This window comes from Clupea harengus, chromosome 19 (assembly GCF_900700415.2).
Source record: "Clupea harengus chromosome 19, Ch_v2.0.2, whole genome shotgun sequence".
Lineage (NCBI taxonomy): Eukaryota > Metazoa > Chordata > Actinopteri > Clupeiformes > Clupeidae > Clupea > Clupea harengus.
Window position 1 is genome coordinate 21,633,534 of NC_045170.1, and position 24,024 is coordinate 21,657,557.

The following is a 24,024-nucleotide window of genomic DNA, read 5'->3' on the forward strand; positions in this document are numbered from 1 at the left end:
CTTTTTGTGTCCATGTGTGCATATGTGCATTTGTGTGTTTATTTGCACGCGTGTGTCTGCATATGTGTATAAGCTTCTGTGTTTTGTGCATGCATGTGTCTGCATTGTTGCTGTTGTGTGTGTGTGTGTGTGTGTGTGTGTGTGTGGGTGTGTGTTTGTGTGTGTGTTTGTGCGCACACATGTGTGTGTGAGTGGTTTTGCATGCCTGAGTGTTGACAAAAGAGACTGGGCTGCTTAAGAGCTTGCTGAATGAAGCTACACTACATTGTCAGCAACAGGAGCGCTAAACAATGAGCTTCACACACATAAACATTCATGTCTGTTATTAGATCTGCCTCCTCTCTCCACCTCTGTCCGCTCACACATTCATCTTTGACGTTTTTTTCTCAGACATGAATGCACATGAATACACACGCGCTCTCTCTCTCTCCAGACACACACACACACACACTTGCATATGTGCAAACACACACACAAACATGCATGTGTAAACAAAGAAGATAAATGTATGCACATGCACAAACAAGGATTCAACACACACAGGTGTACAAACACATACACACACACCTGTAATTTATGTACAAAGTCACATTCACCACTTGCAAACATAACCAGGCTACCGTGGCTGTACACACACACACACACACACACGTTAATGAGCTGGATGTCTTTGACTGTGGCAGTCAGCGTAGCTCGCTGTCAGATTGTTTTCTACACTAAACAGCACAGCTGTGTTTCTATGGAGCAGCCATGGTGGAGGTATTGACTTTGAAGTGCTGCAGTAATGGCCTTGGCTGCTATGGCGGTACATCAGTAACGTGATTATGCCACAGCTGCAGAGCTTTACAGTAGATAGCAAGCACACACACACACACACGCATACACAGGCACGCACACACAGAGACACACAAAAACACCTGCACATGCGCGCGTACACACACACACAAACAAACAAACAGACACACACACGCCTCGCCTATCTGTAATCTCCACACTTGCAGAGGCTTAAGGGCTGTCCACCGGATGCGTTGTCCTGCTTCTTCTTCTTCGGCGGCCTCCACTCTCCTTGCTCCTTGAGCAGGCAGATGCGGGGGGGGGGGGGGGGGGAATGGAAAAGGGTTTTGGTGGGGGGCTGGAGGATTCAGGCGCCAGGTGTTGAGCTGCCCTCTTCACCTCATGCTGGCGGGTCCACTCCTGTTCGGAGTGGGGGGACTCCGTTCGCCACCAGTTGTCTCCATTGGACACGGTCCGCTGTCAGGGGTCTCCAGATCACTAGGTGGGATGGAGCGAGCCTACAGTGCTCTACGGCCATCTTGCCGAGGAGACTCGTCCCCGCAGAGGCCCCAAGAACAGATGGGAAGACCATCTGAAGAGATCCCTGAAGGCTTGCAGAGGCACACATGCATTCATCCCACAAGCTAATGTTAGACAGATGAACCAAGCCAGTGGATACATGTGTGTGTTTGTCCCGTGCCAGGTTTTTATGATATCTTTGGACTGAGCACTGTGTGTGTGTGTGTGTGTGTGTGTGTGTGTGTGTGTGTGTGTGTGTGTGTGTGATCTGTGTGTCTCTAGGGCAGCAATTGTTTGTCTATACTGTTGTGTCGGACTTTGTGACTGTTTGTGTGTGTGAGTGTGTATTCAAGCAATGGGTGCGCCACTGTCTAGGAGTGCCTTTCAAGCTAAAAAAAAAACAATAGGTGTGTGTAAACATGGCAGCATATGGGATCTATGTCTGTGTGTGTGTGTGTGTGTGTGTGTGTTTAGTTGGTTTGTCTGCTGTTGCCTCGAGGTGTGTATTTTAAACACAGGGTGAGTGCATGCGTGCTTGTTGCGGATAATTACAGCAGGAAGAGGGTGTATCTCTGTGCATCTGGGAGTGCAGCTGTGTGCATGTATACTCTACTTCTGTTGTGTGTGTGTGTGTGTGCCTGTCTGTCCGTCCGTCTGTCTATCTGTCCGTGTGTGTCTGTGGCTGTCTGGAAATGTGTTTCTCAGAATTCAGTTGCTACTGTTGCCGAGTGAGACAGAGGGAAAGAAACAGAGAGATTTGGAATGAGAGAGACGGAGAGAGATTGAGAAAGACAGACTGGGACAGAGAGACGGAGAGATGGAAAGAGAAAGCATGCAAGAACATCCCACTGGCTGACACTGTGTTTGTGTGTGTTTGTGTGTGTGTGTGTGTGTGTGTGTGTGTGTGTGTGTGTGTGTGTGTGTGTGTGTGTGTGTGTGTGTAAAATACACAGAGATATGACCTCATTCCCACAGCTGCAGCCTCGGCCTCAGAGTATTGCTCAGCTCAACTCAGCATGGAGGAGGAAAGAGAAAAAGGATGTAGAATTCAGAACAGAGAAGAGGAGAAGGAGAGAGGGAGGGAAAGGGAGAGAGATGTGTGAAAATGGTGGGTAAAGACAGAAAGCAGAGGAGCAGGATGAGATGAAGAGAGAGCGACAGAGAGAGAGAGAGAGAGAGAGAGAGAGAGAGAGAGAGAGAGAGAGAGAGAGAGAGACAGACAGAGAGAGAGAGAGATTGATAGGTTGGTAGTGTGATGGAAGGAGAAAGAGAGAGGCAGAAAGAAGACATAGAAGAGACAGGAGTGAAATGGATGGACTGAGAGAAAGCACAGAAAATGAGTGGGAAGGAAGACAGAGAGGGAGAGGGAGAGGGAGAGAGAGAGAGAGGGAGAGGGAGAATGATAGATCTATTTGGGAAATTACACATTTTAAGAGCGCATAATTGCTGGAAGGAGATGGCAGAGGAACGGCTGGAGAAAATGACAAGTAGATTAAGACACAGCAGAAAAAGAGGAGATTACAGAGAAGGGTGAGCAAGGGAGGGGAGGAAGAAATGATACTGAGAGATTGGGAGATAACGTGTGAAAGGGAGAAAATGTGTGTGTGTGTGTGTGTGTGAGAGATGATATGAATGCGTTGTGTGTGTGTGTGTGTGTGTGTGATGATATGAGTGTGTTGTGTGTGGCAGGCGATGCTGGAGTGTGGGAGAGCTCGTCAGAGTGAGGGAAGCGAACAAGAGAGGGGGACAGAGAGAGGAAAAGGGACAGACAGAGAGAGAGAGAAAGAGGGAGGGAGAGAGAGAGAAAGAGAGAGGAAAGTGAGATAACGAGTGAGACAGCAACACTCTCTTCCAGCTGGGCAGCAGCACACTGAGACGGGTGACGAGAGAGAGACCCTAATGTTCAATACACTCTGCATGGAGGCACCAGCAACCACACACTCATCTAACCATCTTTCCTTTCATCCTTTCATCCTTTCATCCTTTCATCCATCCATCCATCTGTCAAAATATCCATCCACCCATCCATCTATCCCACAGTCCATCCATCCATCCATCTGTCAAAATATCCATCCACCCATCCATCTATCTATCTATCTATCTATCCCACAGTCCATTCATCCATCCATCTGTCTGCACATCAATTAAAGAGAAAAAATATCCCCACATTACTTTGACTGTCCCCTACAGTATCAGAAGCCCTCTTCACAGCAATCTCCACACGCCCGATCACCAGCATCTTGGCGCACAAATGCCAAAAGGCTCTGAATTGCCAGGTCGGGGGAGCTGAGACACCTCAGCCCGTGAGCAGGGTTGCCTGTGTGAACGTACACAATGTCTGCCGCCAGGTCCGTGTCTTTCAGACGCCTCGGGCCAGGTGTGGAGCTCCCTGTGTGAATGTGACAAATGGCCCTACACTTACACATCACAGGGCTGCTTGGAGAAGACGTTTGGACACGATGGCTCTGTTCAGCTGGCCATGATTATACATGCATGTGAGCGAGTGCCAGAGTTTATGCCTTGTATGATATCATGTATGTACGGCTGTGTGTGTGTGTGTGTATGTGTGGGTGGGTGGGTGGGTGTGTGTGTGTGTGGGTGTGCGGGTGGGTGAGTGTGTGTGTGGGTGGGTGGGGGTGTGTGTGTGTGGGTGAGTGGGGGGCTGTGTGTGTGTGTTTGTGGGTGGGGGAGTGTGCATGACAAGGAAATGGATGCAGGGATAGAAAGGAGATGGGGAGTGAGGGAACAAGAGAGAAAAAGGATATGAGCAAAAGGGATGGGAAAGGAGTGAGAGAAAAAGAAAAAGTGCAAAGAAGACATGAGAAAGAGAGGGTGAAATAGAGAAGAATATACAGATACAGAATGACAGAGTGAGGGAGGGAGAGAGAGGGATGGATAGAAGAAGAGAGAGAGAAATAAAGGGTAGGAAGAGAGAGGGAGAGTTGAAGAGAAATAAAGGAGAAGAGAGTAAGAGGGAGAAAGAGAAAGGGAAGGTTAGAGAGAGGGAACGAGGGAAGGAGAAGAGAGGGAGAAAGAGAGGGAGTGAAGGAGAGATTGCAGCAGCTACAAACAGAGCAGCTGGTGTGGCACCACTGGATGTTCCCTAATAAACCTACCCACCCCCTCTCTCTAATGACCACACACACACACACACACACACACACAGACACACACAGACACACACACACACACACACACACACACACACACACACACACACACACACACACACACACACACACACACACACACACACACGCACACACACACGCACACTCACACATATGTGTACATACAAGCACGTATGCACACACACAGAGAGAGAGAGAGAGAGAGAGAGAGAGAGAGAGAAAGAGAAAGAGGAAGACACACACACACACACATCACACACACATAAAACACACACACAGGCCACCTGTGTGTTGCTCGGGGGGAAGGCTCTTCTCTCAGTGCTATTATACTCTGGTCACACCAACTGGTTTTTATAAGCCTCCAAACATCCTGCATGAACACCACACATAACACACACAACACACACACCACACACACCTAACACACGACACACACACCAAACACACCACACACACAGCCTCTGCAGCCAACCTCATCGCTCTATTTAACAGCTAGGCAGAGAACACTTCACAGGAGAGTTCCAGTGGCATTCAGGCACTGTTAAAACTGCACAAAACTACCAGAACCAGGTGAGTCTTTGGGAACTAAAACACATACACACACACACACACACAAATACATGCTCATATGCACACACAAACACAAATCCACACACAAACGCGCACACACTTCCTGAAACACCGGGCGTGACAAAAAAAAGAGAAAAGAAATCTGTCTCAATCCTAGAATTCCTGGCAATCTTATCCGAACTGCTTAACACCTCTAAGCAATGTAAGACCTACATATCCTCCTCTCCTCCCTGCTTCAAGGGGTAAGGGCAAGAGGTAAACACAGATCCCTTTGGAAGGCCTTCTGAAGAGGTGCCAGGCAGACGGACAATAGAGCTCACTCTTTCCTTCTCTCTCTCTCTTTTTTTTTTTTTAAAGTCTATGTCTTTTCATCTCTATCAGCTGCCTGTAAGCGATTCTCAATTGCCCTACCCCCCTCACCCATGTGGTCAAGGATTACCAACTTTGGCTGGCCAGCTTGCTGAACTCTGTTATTACAACACCATCATTGTTGGTTTACCTCACAAACACCGACTTGGCAGGCGTCCAGGCCTCGCCCGAGCAGTCAATAAGAACAGCTATTTATGTGTGACTGTGTGTGGGTGTGTGTGTGTGCACACGTGTGTGTGTTTGTGTGTCTTTGTGTGTGTGTGAGTGTGTGTCCTTTCAGTTGATGGTGAGAGGCGATAAGCAACCACACTGTTGTTATTTTAGCCATGTTTGAAACCCCATTTTCTATCTGTAGCAGGTTAGAATGATGGAGGAGCACTACTTGAAAGAAAGTGTTATGCTTTAAAAAGATGTTGCTACCATTGCGCAAACACAGACACACACACTTTTTCCACACAGATACAGACATACACACACACATATATACATAAACACACACTTTTTCCACATAGATACGGACATACACACACACACTTTTTTCCACACAAATACAGACATACACATACCCACACGCTCTTCTTCCTTTCCCACTGTATCACTCCTTTCATTCTCTCTCTCCATTCTCTCTCTCCATTCTCTCTCTCTCTCTCTCCATCTCTCTCTATTCTCTCTCTCTCCATCTCTCCATTCTCTCTCTCTCTCTCTCTCCATTCTCTCTCTCTCTCTCTCTCTCCATCTCTCTCTATTCTCTCTCTCTCCATCTCTCCATTCTCTCTCTCTCTCTCTCCTAGGCCTGTCCCTGATTACTAGAGAGGCTGTCCTTGCCATTCTCAGTTTAAAAAGCACTTACAAGCGGAAGAGATGCATTAGCTTTCCCCAGGACTAAAAGGTCAGCCTTGGCTTTCTTCTGCCAAGACAAAGGAGGAGGGTTGGGGTGTGTGTGTGTGTGTGTGTGTGTGTGTGTGTGTGTGTGTGTGTGTGTGTGTGTGTGTGTGTGTGTGTGTGTGTTTTAGCCAAGGAGGAGGCCCAGAAGGGAGAGAGATAGAGAGAGGGAGGATCCATCACCAAACCCAGGGAAAGGGCGACAGTGTAGTCATTAGTCTGGTGTGTGTGTGTGTATGTGAGAGAGAGAGAGAGAAACACACCGTTCATCCATGTAATGAGTCACTCTGAAAGAGGTTACCCACAGGGAACTGGGCTATAAATCTCAGTGTAATATAAACTGCTCTGCCGGGCAGTAGACAGTTATTTCTTTAAATTCGTCTCTATGAGGAGGTCAGCCATTACTGTCACCATGTAAATTTATATCAAACCAAATGTACACCACACTTAGTTAATTCAGTGCAAGAGTGATCGTCGCCACTGGGAGTCGGGGGTGGCTCGGCATTTGAGGAGGTGTTTGATGTTCAGGCTTGGACTCTTCCTCCTCCTCCTCCTCCTCCTCCTCTTCTTCTTCTTCTTTTTCGCCTCCCTGCTCAGCGTTTTTGTTTAGATTGTGATTGGAGCTCCCTGGGGAGTCTCTCTGCTCAAGCAGAATGAGCAAAGTGCCAAATTTCACAAGGATTAGGGAGAGAGGGAGGAGGGAGAGAGAGAAAGAGAGAGAGAGAGAGAGAGAGAGAGAGAGAGAGAGGGGACAGAGAAACAGACAGAAAATGAGAAAGAAGTGAGGGGGAAGCAGAGAGAATGAGATCGAGAAAAAGAGAGAGAGAATGAGGGAAAAGGAGAGAGACAGAAGGTAAGAAAAAAAGGAGGGTGGCCAATCCTCTCTGGAAATCCACATTGTTTCCCTCTGCCAAGGGAAGGATTTTTATCTAAAAGGCAGCTGGTGGCGTCCTGAAAGGATATGGTAATTAAAAAAATATCTGTGGAGGAGTGGGGGCCCCAGTTGTGCTACGGGATAATGCAATGTGTGTGTGTGTGTGTGTGTGTGTGTGTGTGTGTGTGTGTGTGTGGCTATTTACATCCCCTTCCAGCCAGCCTGTCACATCCAATTAATTATTCAGCGTCAGGGTGACAAAAATGATTAAATAAGCGAAAACTATCTGGGTGTGTGCGGCACCAAATGTCAACGCTGTCCCCTGCCCTTTCAGGAGACGCTGCCAAATCATTCCTCAAATGAGATTCAACTCAGTGGAAACATCTGAGATGGACCCCCTCACAAGAACTGACACCGCTTTAAACTCTTATCATAGGCCCGTCGTGGCCCAATAAAGACAACAAGGGGTTGAGGCTGTGTGTGTGTGTGTGTGTGTGTGTGTGTGTGTGTGTGTGTGTGTGTGTGTGCGAGTGTGCGAGTGTGTGAGTCTGCCTGTGCTTAATGCATATGAGGGCATTTCTATACGTGCGAGTATCTATCTGCTTCTGGGTGTGTCAATGTGTGACTGTATCAGGGTTGGTGTTTTTATGTGTCCGTCTAGATGTGCTTCAGTGTGTACATGAATGTGTGTGTGTGTGTGTGTGTGTGTGTGTGTGTGTGTGTGTGTTTGTGTGTGTCTGTCGGTTTATGCATGTGTACCTGTGTTGCTCCTCAACCTCACTTCTGTTTCTCTCACTATTACCATCTGAAAAGCCCCCCACCCCCCACCCCCCAACCCCCTTCCTGCCTTCGTGCCGGTGAATCGGAACAAACCTTTTGGATCCGGACCAACCACCTAATGAGGTGCATCGCAGAAGCCCCCACCCCCACGTCTCCTATCTGATCTGCTTCCCCTCAGCGCTCCAAAATACACACACACACACACACTTACACACACACGCACGCACTCACACAGCGCTTCAAAAACATCCCCTCTCAGGCTGTCAGGCCAATTAGCAAACCGGGACAAGCCTCAACCCCGGCACCAACACAGCTTTGATTCACCCTGCCATTCTGCTCATATGATTAAGGACACCACAAAAAGACAGGCCTCTCTGTCCAAGACACACACACACACACACACTCACACACACACACTCACACACACACTCACACACCCACCCACCCACCCACCCACCCACCCACCCACCCACACACACACACAGAAACGCACACGCACACACACACACACACACACATACATACATCAACACCCCCATTGCACTGATCTCCTTGTAAAACAATTTACAGCATAATGATCCTTGATTAAGACAATCATTTAAACCCTTTCCTTCTCACAAACAAAGGATCAAGTCACTCAGACATTTAAACTGGAGATCAAGCCGCCTGTGATGGGAAGGGAGGGTGAGTGAGTGGGACGGGTGAAGGAGAGCGAATGCTGCCGGTCGTTCCGTTTGTTTTTCTCCATCCACACACTCAACCTGAGCTTCTATGTAGGCTGTGTTTCAGTTAACTCTTTCTCTTTCGGATAACTTCACTCCATCCTCCTCTTTCTGCAAGGCATCGTGCTTGTGTTGCATGAGTGCTCACTGCAAGGCAGGGATTCATGTTGGGATACTTAAGGCAACAGTTTTCTGCGCTCACCTCCATGTAAAAGCAGACGTCGGAGCACTCTACTAACCAATTAAAATGCTCGTACAAAATGGCAGCAATTCATGTTGAGATACTTAAATCAACAGTTTTGTGGGCTCACTCCTCATGTAAAGGCAAACGCTGGGGCACTGTTCTAACCCATTAAAATGCTCGCACAAAATGGCAGCAGGGGGATACCCTAAAGTGCGTGTGTGGAGTGAATTGAGAGGGAAGTTGGGCAGAGCTTTCCACAGTAGAATGAACCCTTCTGTGCTGAGTCAACTAGCCAGTCAGTGGGGTAAAATAAATGGGGCAACCAGTACACACATCTATATGGTTACTGTGGGGGGGAGGGGATAACCCCGCCATCATGACTGACAGGTTACAAGACAAATGATGATTCAGAGGAGGGCCATCGTGTCATTCTTCGCTGCCTTACCATGAAATTCCCTTTTGCACGGCAAAGTCCGGAACGCTTGCCCGCACACTGGGGTGAAAACCTGACTGACTGAGCGTTCTGATTTTTCCATGAGAGGGCTTGGGAACACAAGTTGGATCAGTCACTAAAAGCAGGTTGTTCCTTCACTATTGAAATTACAGTGTGTGATTGTGAATATTTGAGCTCAACGGCCAGTCCAATTACACCACTGTGCTCCTGAGGCGTCATGCTGATTGGCTGGAAGAGTGTATGGGTTCGGTCCGAACCGTTGCATTGTTGCCCATCTACAGAGCCAGGACTGTGTGCGACCACGAGTTGTTTTCAGCTCACACACAGAATGGACAGCTGGAGAACCGTGAGGAGCAATTTGCTTAATTCGACAAAAAGTGTATTAGATTAGAATTGCAGACCACACCTTTAGCTATTCCAATTTACTCTCCATCAAACAGACATCTTCAATGTTTACAAGCAATGTTTCTTCCCTTTCTCTCTATCTCTCCATCTCTCTCTTCTTTGTCTCTCTCTACCCTTGAGGCTTTCTTCCATATGACAACAAACAGCTGATTCATTTTTTTAAATCCTCTGAGGGAAAAACACACAGAGGCAGGCATGATTGACAGCTGATTAGTGTGACCTCCATGTCCAACTGTCCCCCACCATGACACACACACACACAAATGCGCGCACACGCATGCAGGCAAACATATGCCAGCGCATACACATGCAAATGCACACACACACGAAGAAAGACACACATGTGCAAATGCACACACTCTCTCTCACACACACACACACACAGGGCTTGACTGATGCCCAGACTAAACAGCGTCTATCAAAGCCGACACGGCCATCCTCTTCTCTTTCATATTCCCCACACCGGCTTGTTCCTCTAACAACACAGATCAGTCTTGCTTAGAGAGACAGCCTACGCGGTTTCAGCCTCTGTGCAAGGAACTTGGGACCAGCTCACGTGACACCTTTCGCAGAGCCAGGTAATAATCTATTCCAGACACATCTGACTCTGTGAGGCTTTCAGGGAAACGTGCAAAAAAAAAAATAAAAAATCCTGCTCTGTTTGCAACAGCGGAGCCAAGCAACAGATGTTGTGGGCACACTGAACACATTCAACAAGGCTGTAAAACCAAAACATAAATGAGCAGAAATCGCAGCCTCCTACCTGCAGTTGGGTGGTGGGTCAAGAGTGATTTCCGCCAGCTCCTTCTGAATCCTGCGTAATAAAAGCAGAGAGCAGGTTTTCACGCTTTAATGAGCCTGTTTTGGTCACACATCACACTCTTCTAGGAAAAGAGGAACAGGGGGGGGGGGGGGGGGATCAATGCATAAACGCGCGCATACACACGCACACACACACACACACACACACACACACACACACACATACACATACACACACGGCACATAGTGAATAACACATTGATTCCCTGCTGTATACCAGAACCCAAGAGGTCTGTTGAATACAAAAATTAACCTTGTTACAAATACAACAAAAACGAGAGTGGGGTTGGGAGGGGATGGGAGGTGTTCTGCCCAGTCTGGCAACACTTTGTGTGAGGAGCTTTTATAGCGCTCTGAAGGCGAACATGAGGTCCTGCTCTGCAACAACGCTCGCCTGAAAATTAAGGTCCTATTTCCACAACCGTTCTAGATCAAAATGGAATGGCCAATGCATGCCGGAATCTCTGTGAGTATGGAAACACAATCATGGCTCTCTGGTAAAAAAAAAAAAAAAAAAATGGATTTTTTTTTTTATTCAGTCGGGTTTTATTCGGTCTCAGAGGGTCCTCCTGTTTAACAGCATTACCAGAAGAGAAGGAGCCAGGACACAAACAGGCTGCTTGGCTTCTACAGAACCGGCCCAGAGCAAAGGAGGTTCTATTTCACTACAGCAATCTGCTCATTATATAACTGTGGCCATTAAATCGAGCAGTTGCACGTCTTTTCTTTCTTTCTTTCATAAATATAACGACGTAACAAATATTGTGGGCTTGTTGGGTCATGTTGCGAACGCGCTATCTTACCACACATCTTGCAACATCGTGCGCACACTCTGGGAGCACTTAAAATGCGCTTAGAACTGGAGGAGCACGTGGATCTGGTTATTGGCGGTTTACTTAGCTATGACCGCTTATTGATTATCTCGTCCATCTGACAACGAGCTGCTGCGCTGTTGGCTGTCAGATTCAGATTGGAGATAATCACCAGGAAATGATTGGTTGTTGTGTGTGTGTGTGTGTGTGTGTGTGTGTGTGTGTGTGTGTGTAGGGGGGGGGGGGGGGTCAAGGTCTCTTAGCGTCACTTTGAAAAGGGATAAAGATTTCTTTCAAAACATCACAGCAGCATCTAAAAAAAAAAAAAAACACTTCACATCACCATTACCTCTTTTCTTCTAATTCAGTGAGCAAGTCAGACAGTTTCTCTTGTCTGCTGCAAAGCAATGACATCTCTTTCACTCACATCCGCTGTTTCACACTCATCCCATTCTCTATTCGCCTTCTTCTCTCTATATCTCTGGACTCTATAAAAAAGAGCCGACACACAAGGATGGCTTGACGTACTTAACCCCACTAAAGGGATGCAGGCAGTAGCTGGACAACAGAGGAAAGCCACCCTGCACCTGTGCCCATATTAAACCTCTAAGCTTTATAGGGAGCCAAAGGAGAAGTTACTGTCATCTTCCCTGAGAGGGGGGGGGGGGGGGGGGGGGTAAGCTGAGATGGGGAGGGGTGGTGGGTGTGTGCTGGGGCACTAGAGCGAGGCGGCGGGGGGAGGGGAAGAGAAAAAAAGGGACATATTTTGCAACGGCTGTAATAAAATTGCTATGGTTATGGAGTCGTTGTGGGCTTGACTGCATGCTGTGTAATTTGATCTGTGGTATTTTTCCTGAGGTGGCACATTTCCACTGGTGAGGCTGAGGGGCTGTGCATACAGAAGGCACGGTGTGCTGAAAGAGCTAGTGAGCGAGAGAGAGAGGGAGAGAGAGAGAGGGAGGAGGAGAGAGAGGGAGAGAAATAGAGGGAGCGAGAGAGAGGGAGAGGAAGGGAGAGAAAGAGAGAGGGAGAGAGAGGGAGCGAGCACACCAGAGAGAGGGCTAATTTACTGAGCCTTTCACCTCACATTTCAGAGGTACAGCGGGAGCCTGCACGTGCGCTCCCTGATTTCTCCCCTACTTGACACCAAACCCTTAGATTTACACCCTCTTACACTGCGCACAGCTAAATCAGAACAGTCTCACTCACACACACACACACACACACACACACACACACACACACACACACACACACACACACACACACACACACACACACACACACACACACACACACACACACACACACACACACACACACACACTTAGATATTACTGAGGGCGAGAAGAGGGAGGTGTGGGTGGAGTGGATGGTAAGGGGGTTCTTGGGGGGAGTGACACTGAGGGGACATACTTCTCCTGCTCCTCATTCTTGTTTGATTGTGTTGACTCGTTAAAGAACTGGGGTCAAAGACCCACCAAACTCGACTGACAGCGAGGCTGAAAACCAAAACCACTTTCTGTCTCTTTGACCAGAAACCCCACAGTCTGACTGAAGACAAGAACCAGCTGGCCCTTCACCCTCACAAGCCTCTCCCTTGGACCCCACCTCAATAAATCAGAACTAGAGTTCTACGTTCTAAGATTCTGTGTTTCTGATTCGGAGTTCCGTGTTCCAAGCTGTGATTCCATGCAGGGGCTCCCGAGTGGACCTACCTCTTGGCACTGGTGGAGAGTTTGGCAGCAGTCTTGCTGGAGATCTTGGCCTCCTTCTTCTTGGGCGGGGTCTGATCCCTCTCCCTCTCCGGAGGCTGTTCGACCGGGACGGTCTCTCTTAGCTCTGCATCGGAGCTGCCCCCGCTGGTGTTGGGACTGTCGTCCGGCCTCTGTTGCACCTCACTGGACATCCTGGTGGGGGGCAAAGGGGGGGAGGAGAAGAAGAAGAAGAAGAAGAAGAAGAAGAAGAAGAAGAAAGTGAGGAAAAAGTAAGAGCAAGGGAGACAAAAGGTGAAAGATAGTGAGTAAAAGAGACAGGAGGTAGAGATGGAGAATGAGAGAGAAAGCGACAGAGAGAGAGAGAGGTAGAGAGAAAGAGAGAGAGAGAGAGAGACAGACAGACAGACACAGACAGACAGACAGACAGAGAAGTGGTGAGATTATCTAATGGGAAAACACCTTGTAATGAGTCACTTTCTATGACACCTCTGTGACGCTTGTTGACTGGACAACTGTCATGGTATTTTAAGCTGCCATCCCACACTCTGGCTAGAAGGCCTGTTTTTCCACACCATGGGCCGAGCCCAGACACTAGGGATACTATTGCCTTCAAGGGCTTTTTAAAGGTCATAATCATGAGCCGGGTAACGTCACCTGAGGGAGTCCATCACGCACGACTCTGTCTATAATCAAGGCGCTCCTACAAGGTCGCACTGGGTGAAATTCAATTTCCTATCAGTCTTAAAAGCTTCAAGGTGACGAGGGTTCATTCATCCTCAAAGGGAAATGTGGATGGCTGGCCAGACAGCAGATTTGTTTTCAATGACACCTGAACTATGAAGACAGAGTGGGACCGCAAGCTCTTCCGCTGGTGTAAAGAAAGGCTGGGTTATACTTCACACAGTGAGGCCAGATAAGGAGATGACTCAGGTTTCTGACCTGAAAAGCTGCCACAGCCAAAGGATGAGTACTGGTGTTGACACACACTTGCATCAAATTACTACAGTGTATTTACTGCGTATAATTTGATTCATGACAGTTCATGCAACTGCTCTACTCTCCAGTAAGGGATGCAGTCTTTTTTAATTGCAATACAGAGAAATCTCAGCACAAAAGACACATCACCCATAACTTGTACTAAATCATAATATGTGATCTGATGAAGTGACGAATTTGACAGTAACGGAAAATCGCGTTTCGGGGTAAATCGCGTTTCGGAGTGGAGTGCCAGTCCACTCAGGGATATTAAACAACGAATGGGATTATTTCGGTGAAGCTCAGGCTATGCAGCCACAATGAAATAGGTCAATTGATATATCGAATTAAAACTCTGACCTAATAAAGTTTCCTTGATTTGTAATTGCTGCCTGTGGCTTCTAACCATATTTTGGTGATCCAATAGATTAAAAGTGAAACATTTAGTTATTGAGGAGTCGACAGTGAATAAATTAGCCTAAACTGTGATTTAAAACTCAAACAAAACTAGAGTAGAAGATCAGTGTCCGCACCATAATTTGAACTCCGTAGTGATTTGCATCATATAGTCCATTAAAATGTGCAGGTGAAATTGCACACATTTAAAGATGCCCACCGGAGCCATAAAACCGCCATCTAACTGCATTAAACAGATGACATAGTCGATTCAGATTATTGCAGGTGATGGTTGCTATTAGTCACAGAGAGAAAACTCATTCAGATAGGCCTACTGTTAAATGTGCTTAGAGAACGAAATCATGAAATGGGCCGTCTTGTTATAAAGAGATATTATGCAGGTTATCGAGTTCCTGTGCCAAATTGATTAGGTAATCCTATTTATCATGTCATTTGAAAAGAAAGGGGGAGCGAGGGAAAATCCCTCGATGTGAGCGGCATAGCTCGGTGCTCTCTGCTGTGTAAATATTTCGTCTCACTTGTCACGCGGAACTGTCAAAATACTCGCTGCCATGGAAGGTCAGCGAACGGAGCGGAGAAGCCCCGCGAATTGTGGCTGAGATAATTGAGGAGGCCTTAAATGTATTCGTCGGAGAACTCGCCTGACATTCGGGATTGTTTTCGCCGAGGCAGCTATCCTCTTATCGCCAGAAAAGGTCTTCTAACCAACTGATCTTTCTAGCGCAATGCCGTCAAAGCCCACGTTTATGTCTAAAAAACGAGAGGTTTCTGGTAGGAGGAGAGCGAAAACTGTCTCGGCACAAAAGACAAGAGAACACCCCACCACCCAGTCGAAGAAGCCCTATGGATCCATGGGGCATTTACAGCTTACTTTAGGCTGGCTAAGATCCAAAACCCCAAAAGACTACCGAGCTTACCTGTCAAGGGCCGCCGACAGCTAAATAAAATCTCTGCGATCAACTCCGAAAAATGTGTTCAGCTATGACTGCAGGTCCGCTCGCTGTCGCTCTCTTTCGTTGATATCTCCGAGCAATTCTGAGGCAACCGGACCGCCTCCGAGCGCGCTCTAAAGCACCATCTCCACGGGTGCGCGCACGAATAGAGAGAGTGTGTGTGTTGCGTGTGTGTTTCTGCGACTCAGAATATGGGTGTGAATAAAAGACGGGTAGGTCGCAGCTTGGTGCAGGCTAAACCAACGTAAGCAGGCTATTGCTTTGTAATGAGACAAAATGGTCAAAGCATGATACGCTAATGTGAACAATTCAGACGCAGTCAGTCAGCTGCTTCGGTTTTCAACAGCAGGAACGGATGTTTAGGATCCTTTCATTTTAAGGACAGCGCTTAACAAAGAGCTGCCCAATTCTTGATAAAATGGTTTTGTGCTCTAGCCCATATTAACTTGGTGAGAAGGAAGAAAATAGTAGTCAATTTCCATGTTCCAAATAAAGCATGGATTATTTCTCTTAGAGGAGTGAATCTTGTCTATGACCTCCGTGTGAAGAATGACAATTCTGAAAGTTATAAGCTTGAGATAACTAAATGTAAAGTGCTTCGGGGCAGTCTTTGTACTGATTTTACACTCAAAATGGGAAATTATTTCACTTTAAACTTCCATAGGATAGTTTAGGCTATCCATAGGATTTTGTTCTGTTAATGTCTGTTATTTTTCATGTCTGAGTGTGGTGGCTGGCCTGTTTTGTAAAGGGCAGCACAAATCTCTTGAACGTGATTTGTTGTAGGCTATTTGTTTAAACTACAGGATATTGTCCACAAGAGGGTGTCAACATTCCATAGTCCTGTTTATTAGTTGGTGTATAGGCCTTGTAAGGCTATTAAAAGCATATCCCATTAGGTCAAAAAGTAATGGTAGGCCTAAGCTACCTATGCTTATAGGAAACTGTTTTACATTTATTTGCATTTACATTTTTACATCTGTTTTACATGGACCAACAATGTATTCTGTTGTCTTATGTATTATCTGGTCCCCCAAGCACCGTCTCTGAATGTCCAATGGGTATAGCCTATTCACAATTTGGCCATGGGTTCACTTAAAACAAACTGTAAGCCTAATCGATTTTCAACATTATCGATTATTCTTGTCAGACATATAGCCCTAGCTTAATATTAAGACATCATGTTTTAAATAATGAGTCATATTAATTCTGTCGAATTCTAATTCTTGGTCTCTATAATGTAAGTTATTTTGAGATCAGCCTTCCGAACTTACTACTCTAACATAAGGGGAACCTTTTATTTTCAACTTGCTGTTTCTATACCATTCAAAGTGTTACGGACCTACTTCCGTTTGTGGTCACGCACGACCATCGTAAGCTACTGCGAATTCAGTTAGCAAGTGGCCGGTGATCTGTTAAAAGTATCAGTGTTTACTAGTGTCCTGTTTTACAGTAATCATGGAAACAATTTTAGAGCAGCAACGTAGATATCACGAGGAAATTGAGAGGCTGTTGGACTCCAAAACAAAAGAGATGCTACACAAGAAAACGACGGTATGCTAATCAGCTAACTTTAATTAGCTGTTTGCCTCCACATTTAGTGGCGTTACATTTACGGTTCATTTTTATATGTTTTACCTATTAGAATGCGTAGCTACATTACTTTATGAATGGTGTACTACATTGACTTTGCAATCCTTGGTTGTGTTTTATTGTTTTCTCCACTGCAGTGGTCATTTTGCTGCTTCTTTAAAGTAATGTTAAAGTTCGCAGTTAACATTACCTTGTTACCCACTACGCAGTGTTGGTTTGATGAAATGTTTTTAGCTTATGTAGCTAGCTAGCTTTGCTAAATGCTACTTTGCTGTGGGTGAAGGTGATGGTTATAATTATAATGTTGTAACTCACCCAGTTACTTTCCCCCAACAGCTACGGGATCAAATAAATTCAGATCACCGAACCAGGGCTATGTTGGACGTAAGTAAATTCTACATGGTTAGAAATACGTTTTGCAACCCAGGTCAACTGTTCTTCTTTTTCCCATTTTTAGCCAAGTCTGCTGAAAATAACTCTTTATGTTGCGATATTTAATTTTTTTTAGAGATACATGGAAGTATGTGGAAATCTTAGGGACTCCTATGAGGATAAAGACGGGTGAGTTGAATAGTGTACACCAGGTCAGACTTGGTCACTGCTATGCTTTTGAATGACTATAGTAAGTGCCTTACGTACCGAAATCTAAATTACTTTGAATTTCTGGGGAACGATGTTGTTCATCACTGCTTGTTGATTATGTCTTTAATAACGTTTTTCCAGTATGAGGAAAGATGAGCTCAATGCCATCTCTGGACCAAATGAGTTTGCTGAGTTCTACAACCGCCTGAAACAGATCAAGGAGTTCCACCGCAAGCATCCCAATGAGGTTAGGGTTTTGAAAGATCAGATCCATGTCTTATGCTTGTAGTTGAGTGTGCATGTTTCTAATCCTAGCGTGTTGTGTGTGTGATCTCCAGATCTGTGTTCCTATGTCCGTGGAGTTTGATGAGCTAATGAAGGCGAGGGACAACCCCAGTGAGGAGGCACAAAGTAAGCTAAGACGCCTGAAATATATATCACCTGTAAATAAATATGTCGAGCACCTTTCAAATCACCGTCACAAGTTGTTTATTTTGGGCTGCTAAATGATTCAACGAAAACACATGCTAATGAATAAGGAAGCAAGATATGCAGCAAGAAACGCCTTTTCAGTGGCCTTTGCTAAGCCTGTTTCAACCTCCTTTATAAACCATGGGCCCCATGCCCTCAACAACATGTTTTAGGTCTGTTTCTTCCAGGGTGTGAGGGAGGCATTCACTGACAGTGGTATATTTTCTCTAGATCTTGTGGAGTTTACTGATGAGGAGGGATATGGCCGTTACCTGGACCTTCATGATTGTTACCTGAAATATATCAACCTGAAGAGTGCAGAGGTAGGCCGATTTCCTAAACCCAGCTTTGTGTATTCATCCAACATTCATACCCTTTAAGTCGAACTGATGGCTGATGTACGTCTTCCCCCCCTCTGTCTGTCAGAAACTAGACTACCTCTCCTACCTGTCCTCGTTTGATCAGTTGTTTGACATCTCCAAAGACCGGAAGAATGCAGAGTACAAGAGGTAAGTACAAATCTTCGTGGATTTCTGGCTGCATGTAAATGTATTTTCTTTATAATGCTATGTGTGGGGATTGACATGTAAAGTACTTTTCTTGTGGAAAGCCATAGGCAAACTAAACCAGGAAGAAGGGACATTGAGAACTATTACCAAACTATTAAGCCACAGAGCTTTAAAAAAATGTATGTTTAGATGTCTATGGATTTGTTTTATTTACATACACAAGTACTAATGGGTCAACTTCTGTTGTGGTAGACGTAAAACGCTAGTAGAATTAACCTGAATTGGAACAACTTGCTGATCTTGTCAGGTATTTGGAGATGTTGATGGAGTATCTGCAGGAGTACACCGACAAGGTGAAGCCCCTCCTGGACCAGAACGAGCTCTACGGCAAAATCCTCATAGAGTTCGAGAAGAAATGGGAGGCTGGCACCTTTCCGGGATGGCCGGTGAGTGTGAATGTGTCCTCAGTCAGGTGTAGAATGGCTGGTCCTACATGTCCTAGAAGTATAAGAACTTAAACTAGAGAGAACTATAGTAAGAACCAAGGTGTAACCCATTTGAGGTTTATTTTCAGTAGGTCAGGGAGACGTGATGTTTAAACTGATGTACCTCATAGTATTTGACCTTCATGATGATTGTTGGTTGTTGTCTTTAGCTCTTTCTGAATGATCATTTTATGGGGAGATTTCAGTCAAAGGTGGAAACATTGTCTGTTGACTGAATCATGACTAAAATGTGTGTGTGTGTGTGGTCTGTGTACAACAGAAAGAGACGAGCAGTGCTTTGACCCATGCTGGAGCTCACTTGGACCTGTCTGCCTTCTCATCCTGGGAGGTAGGGTTATGTTTGCATTCATAAGCATTACACAACATGAAGACATGATGCATAAATGCTAAAAAAAAAAAAAAAAAGATTTTTAAAATGAATATAAAATTATTAAGATTAAGTTCTTATAAAGTGACTGTCCACTCATTAAGGTTTAGATAGAGTTCCTGATCTGCTGGCATTGTGTACTGTGTGAGGGTGACATGGTTTTTGATATGTTTGTCACTTGATGGGGTAACAACATCCCCAATATATCTAATTAGTTGATTCTGCATTGGTGCAGATATTCCCAACTGTACCATTTCTTATATCTAGAGAATCCAGTCCACGTAATATTGTAGGAATTTCACTCTGGAATGCCCCGTTATTAAAAATGACGACAGTGTCGGTGCAATCTTTCCATACGCTGCACGACTGAGTGAGATGAAATCTGCCGTATGTTATTCCTGAGACCCATCTGGTCTTGCGGTGCCTCACTGTTTGACTCCGTCTCCACAGGAGCTGGCCTCTCTGGGGTTGGACAGGTTGAAGTCTGCCCTCATGGCCCTGGGCCTGAAGTGTGGAGGGTGAGTGTGCTTCTTGTGCGATGGAGAAACTCCCTGTCCTCTAGAACTGTTCACGAGGATTTCTTTAGTCATTTTAAACATAATTTAAGATTTTTAATATTTCGCACCATTGAAGGCAGTGTTTTGTATAGCAGTGATAGTAGTGTATGTTGGAAATGCAAACCTACATTTTAGTCCCACCCTATACTTGAATAAATCAAATTTGGTACCCGAATTGCTGTGATTTAATTTTGGCTCCAGTAGATATTTTGGTAACACTTTATTTGGACAGTCAGCCTACAGAGACTTTACAGATCATTTGTTGAAATTGAAGGTCAGTCTTTCTAATTGTTCACTGAACATCGCCATAGCCAAACCCAACCCCTAACCTTAACCTGTCGTTAATTCATTTCAACAGATAGTTTGTTCTGATCTGAGCATCTGTAAACAGTCTATAGGGGACCATCCAAATAAAGTGTGACCGATGTTTTTCCAAACCCCATCAGTGAAAGGCCAGTCTGAGAGACACTCAGTCTCATTCTTCTTCTCCATTGTGTAGGACTCTGGAGGAGAGAGCCCAGAGGCTCTTCAGCACCAAGGGCAAACCTATGGAATCTCTGGACCCCTCCCTTTTCGCCAAACACCCCAAATCCAAAGGCCCCAAAAAGTAAGAACACCTCACTTCCCTATTCACCATTTAGAAATGCAGGGTAACCTTCAGTAAATGAGAGGGCGTATGATGCTATGTTGTGACCTTATGCTCTTCATTCTTTACAGAGACACAGAAAGGAACAAAGAAATCGGCTTCCTTGAGGCTCAGATTTATGAATATGTGGAAACTCTGGGGTGAGTTGACTTTATAATAAATAAATCGTAGGAAAGCATTCAACTAAAGCTCAGAATGTGTGTTTACCGCAGGAATATAGGTGTTATATTTCAGGTATAGCATTTACTATTGAATGTAAAATATCAATAGCTGAATCTGTTGAATTGTAGTTATTGTCGAGTAAGTGTTGTGAGAATTGTATGGATGCTTCTTGTAGGAAGGACCTCACGCATTGAATGTCTATGATACTTCAGGGTCAGTTTGATTTGTATAGATGTTTTCCACTCTAGAGACATGATTCATAGAGCCTATTCTACTGTGCTGTAAGGGGTGATCTAATGCTTGCATGTCACAGGAAAAGAGCTGAAATTTGGATTGTGTGTGATTCTGGAGTAGAAGAATTGATGTTTGTTTACTCTACAGATGAAGCATGATTTTGTTTAATATGATACAATGTAAGGGAACGACCAAATAAAATCAACAATTCGAAAAAGAAATCCGTTTGTGGGATGCTGTAGTATGGTGTGATTTTAACATCTTGTTTTGTGTATAAATAAGGAATAATGTATTTTCCGCTGGTCAGTATTGGAAAAATAAATCTCAACAGGACGAACAGAACTGCCGCCGTGCGTAGGGGTCTTGTTTCATGCTGATAGGATTATTTTCTGATACTGACCAGCGGATTATAACATTATCCCGTTTATTATACGGTTACTTGCCAAAACGATGCTATTACTGATGTTTACGGAGCTGATGTTGTTTTATTCATGTGTCTGAACTACAGGAGCAGAGGCAGCTGACTCATGAGAACGTTCAGAGGAAACAGGCCCGTACAGGAGAGGAGCGCGACGAGGAGGACGAAGAGCAGCCCAGCGAGAGTGAGAGTGAAGACGAGGACAACGAGATCATCTACAACCCCAAGAACCTGCCCCTGGGCTGGGACGGCAAGGTAGGACCTCATGGTCATGTGATTACTGCTGCGGTGACATGTCATGTCAATATGAACAGAGAGGAGAGAAGTTCTCATTTTAAATCCTTGAGAAGAGGCTTATTTATTTATTTGTTGGTTTGCGATTCAGGGCTTCAGCTGTTGTGCATCTTGATTAAACTGGTTGTCTCTGCCCTTTTTGTTTTTCTTCTAGCCCATACCATACTGGCTATACAAGCTCCACGGTCTGAACATCAACTACAACTGTGAGATCTGTGGAAACTACACATACCGTGGACCCAAGGCTTTTCAGAGACATTTTGCAGTAAGTTCTGTTCCTGGATCTGCTGACTACAAAAACATGCCTACAAAGACGGAACACAAATAGCCATCAAAAGCAGACAAATGAATAATGCAGCAGCAGATGATGTTTGTCAGATTGGTACCCAGCTCACTGATACAGATGCTGAGTATATTATGTCTCTTATGAAGAGAGATCCCTGGAAGAATTGTAGTATTGTAGTGCAGCTTTGCATAAAACATTTAAAAAAAAAAGCATCTGAGGTTAGCCATGCAAACAGTTGACCTGGGGCAGGGTTTGGGGGTTGGTGAGGTTACTTTGTTTATTCGTGGGTTTTCAATGTCACGCCAGGGTACATCACCATGGTAATTAAGGCTGTTAATATTGACAAAACACACCATAAGAATATTTCTAATTACATTTTAATTTAATCATTTGATGGAATACTCAATTGGGATTATAGTCAGATCTACTCGTGCCTTAATGATGGGGCAGAGATATTAATGTGTATTATTTACACATTCACTCAGTCTGCACATTTTTTGCCAGCTTTCCTTCCTGGCTGTAGCTTTTAACCTGTTTCATAGATTTAAATTCCTCATTTTTGTTAAGATTATGGTTTGTTTTTCTTGAGTGAAACAAGGGCTCTAGACCGTTCCATGTTTGCGACACTGCCCCTTTAACGTGAATGTGCTCATAGCTAAATTGGGAAAACCTGGGTTGACTTGACTTAATGAGTTCATCACCAACGTGGAGACCTTGCTTATGTCAAGCCAGCTAATGGAAAGATACCCTGGGTATGTTGCACTTGCTTCGCAGTATAGGCCCCCGTTTAGGCGTAACCTGACCTGTCTGTCTTGTTCCTTTCAGGAATGGCGCCACGCTCACGGCATGCGTTGCCTGGGCATCCCAAACACGGCCCACTTCGCCAATGTCACCCAGATGAAGACGCCGTCTCACGTGAGTGTCCCATCACTTGCCATCAATCACAGACCATCATTATCAATTCATGTTACAATGGCAGTCGAAAAAGTCGAATCTAAAGTTAATAAAATGTGCCCTTGTGAATCTTTTTTTCTCTGTATGCCTACGTGTTCTGTTTAATATTCTTAGTGGTATTTGACTTTATTGTCTTTCGGTCTGTTCCTAACAGTGTGGTCCAAATTGAAGTCACAGAAGGCATCAGAGAGGTGGCAGCCAGACACAGAGGTTTGGTGTTGTTGCTCACAGAGGGTGTGTTGCATGACCAAGGCTTTAATTGCCTTTGGGATTTGATGAAAGAATTAGTTGTGTAACTTGTGTTGTGTAAGTGTGTCAGAAATGTGGTTTCTTGGAAGTGTCAAAACATACAGTGGACCCATTAAAGTGTTGTGAAATCTGTTGTATCTATCGTAAACGGTTGAATTCTCTTATAGGAGGAGTACGAAGACTCAAGTGGAAATGTGGTCAACAAGAAGACCTACGAGGATTTGAAGCGACAGGGTCTTCTGTGAAGAAGCCAGACGAGGCGAAAACAAGTCCACAGGGACGGGTTCTTCTGTGAAGGGAAAACAAGACAAAGTAAAACTCAGACAACAGGGACACTGTCCTCTGAAAAGGCAACGAGACTAAACTAAACCAAACATTTGGAGTCCTCTCACATAAGAGCATCTGTCCATCATCTCTAAATGCCATTTTGCTTTAACTACACGTGATTGTGTGTATGTTTTTAAGGAGTTATTTCTGTGTTGTTTTATAACTAGTGGTCATTCTCGTCCATTCCTTCTCTGTAGCTCCTGTAAGATGAGGATGTTTATAAATGATGATTTGCTACATTTAATAAATTTACTGTACTCTCATTGCCTTGATGTGTTTTTTAAAAAAAAAAATGTATTACTAAATCACTCACTATATTTCATAGGTTAAATTCTGTGGTATATTCTGTGGTATATATTTGATCAGTATCATAAAGTCAAATGATTTATTTGCCTGTTGGTCCTTTGGACCACATAACTTTGTTTATGGCTATAGTGATCTGACCGTAATTTATAGCCCAGTAATCTTGGCAAACCATTACTGTATAACACTTCAGATCTCCTTTACA

The 24,024-nt window shown here is 45.0% G+C and overlaps 2 protein-coding genes across 2 annotated transcripts in view; one reads left to right on the plus strand and one right to left on the minus strand.

The window, feature by feature from the left end:
* LOC105903697 (ubiquitin-conjugating enzyme E2 E2) overlaps positions 1-15,539 on the minus strand; it is a 47,129-nt gene extending 31,590 nt beyond the window's left edge. Inside the window, exons 1-3 of the mRNA XM_012831477.3 lie at positions 15,326-15,539; positions 13,017-13,208; positions 10,428-10,478 (exon numbers count right to left, since the gene is read on the minus strand). Of these exons, the coding sequence (XP_012686931.1) occupies positions 10,428-10,478; positions 13,017-13,207 (242 nt within the window). The 5' untranslated portion in view covers position 13,208; positions 15,326-15,539. The remainder of the gene's footprint in view (positions 1-10,427; positions 10,479-13,016; positions 13,209-15,325) is intronic.
* Positions 15,540-16,685: 1,146 nt separating this feature from the next.
* Positions 16,686-23,779, plus strand: sf3a3 (splicing factor 3a, subunit 3). The gene is given in 18 exon segments (XM_031586311.2): positions 16,686-16,915; positions 17,291-17,338; positions 17,463-17,515; positions 17,678-17,783; positions 17,875-17,947; positions 18,239-18,330; positions 18,434-18,516; positions 18,824-18,962; positions 19,282-19,350; positions 19,840-19,907; positions 20,446-20,553; positions 20,664-20,732; positions 21,496-21,661; positions 21,855-21,965; positions 22,812-22,881; positions 22,884-22,901; positions 23,095-23,150; positions 23,357-23,779. Coding segments are annotated over 18 exon segments (1,503 nt in total). The 5' UTR covers positions 16,686-16,819; the 3' UTR covers positions 23,435-23,779.
* Positions 23,780-24,024: the final 245 nt, after the last annotated feature.